Source organism: Austrofundulus limnaeus, unplaced genomic scaffold (assembly GCF_001266775.1).
Source record: "Austrofundulus limnaeus strain Quisiro unplaced genomic scaffold, Austrofundulus_limnaeus-1.0 Scaffold1683, whole genome shotgun sequence".
NCBI lineage: Eukaryota > Metazoa > Chordata > Actinopteri > Cyprinodontiformes > Rivulidae > Austrofundulus > Austrofundulus limnaeus.
In genome coordinates, this window is record NW_013954085.1 from 6,677 (window position 1) to 8,285 (window position 1,609).

Consider the following 1,609-nt stretch of genomic DNA (forward strand, 5'->3'; position numbering starts at 1 on the left):
CAAATGCACTTCATTAATAATGTATGAACCTGCACACTTCTGTCCAACAAATCAGTGATTTAAAGGAGGAAACAGCTGAATTCACTCACATCAGTTTGGTTTGTAAGAATTATTTTCCTTCCAGGATCAAAAATAAATAAAATAAAATCCTGAATGATTTGATTTATTGTTCAGGTTTAACATAAACTTTTTATATTATGAGTCCAGCAGCTTTAATAAACCGCAGCTTCAGAGTCGGTTCAGTGTGTGTGTGTGTGTGTGTGTGTGTGTGTATGTGTGTTTAACAAGCTGCAGCTCTGATCTACTTTATGTAATATACGGCCGTATAAAAGCCGGAGAGAGTTAAAGGTGTTTTGTGCTGCAGATGTTAAACACTCAGCTCGTGTCCATCATGCTGTCCTGCCTGACAGAAGCTCTGGAGACATTTGGACCGGTCCTAGATGGACGCAGTGCTGCTCAGACTGTAGCTCTGTGTAGCATGCAGTGACCCCAGAGGTCCATGAAATGACCTTTAACTGATGAAACACAACAGTGSAGGATTCAGACTTACTGAGGTCCCGTTGTTTTCCCGGAAAACATCCTGGTTGACGTAGTTAAAAAGCTTCTTTTCAAGATGAAGAACAACCTGCATCAGAGAGAAGAACTGATGAAGAACAGAACTAACGAGGAGGATTAATTACTAATTAGTGGATTAATGAAGAGTGGTGGCTGCAGACAGAGAGCAGCTTCATTTGGTTCTGGTGTCATGAGCACCTGAACACAACTTCTGCCATGAATGAATGTGTTGATTTCTGACAGGACTGATGAGCTAAAGGCTAGTCTGAAAACAGCTGAGAACAAAGAGGATTGTTGCTGTTAAACAATTAAAGTTTCTGCATTTCAGACCAGTTCAGACTGGAGTTACTCAAWCATTAACTATAAAATTATACAGTTACTCAAAAACACAAACAGTAGCAGCAGCAGCTAGCTGTAGCACTTTCAGTGCAGCAGAGGGTCACAAATGAAGAGATGGATGGATGGATTGATGAATGGATGGTTGGATGGATGGTTGGTTGTTTTGTTGGTTGGTTGGATGGATGGATGGATGGATGGATGGATGGATGGTTTGTTGGTTGGTTGGTTGGATGTTTGTTTGGATGGGTGGATGGATGGATGGATGGATGGATGTTTGGTTGGTTGGTTGGTTGGTTGGTTTGTAGGTTGGTAGGTAGGACGGGAGGGAGGTTGGATGGATGGTTGGATGTTTGTTTGTTTGGATGGATGGATGGATGGATGGATGGATGGAAGGTTTGTTGGTTGGTTGGTTGGATGTTTGTTTGGATGGGTGGATGGATGGATGGATGGATGGATGTTTGGTTGGTTGGTTGGTTGGTTGGTTTGTAGGTTGGTAGGTAGGACGGGAGGGAGGTTGGATGGATGGTTGGATGTTTGTTTGTTTGGATGGATGGATGGATGGATGGATGGTTGGATGGTTGGTTTGTAGGTTGGTAGGTAGGATGGGAGGGAGGTTGGATGGATGGATGGATGATTGGTTGGTTGATTGGTTGGTTGGTTGGTTGGTTTGTAGGTTGGTAGGTAGGACGGGAGGGAGGTTGGATGGATGGTTGGA

General features: G+C 43.4%; 1 protein-coding gene across 1 annotated transcript in view; it reads right to left on the reverse strand.

The window, feature by feature from the left end:
- Nucleotides 1–550: 550 nt before the first annotated feature.
- LOC106536095 (type I inositol 1,4,5-trisphosphate 5-phosphatase) overlaps nucleotides 551–1,609 on the reverse strand; it is a gene marked incomplete at both ends in the record, with an annotated part of 30,553 nt that continues 29,494 nt past the window's right edge. The window contains 1 exon segment of the mRNA XM_014033266.1: nucleotides 551–625. Coding sequence (XP_013888720.1) covers nucleotides 551–625 — 75 coding nt within the window.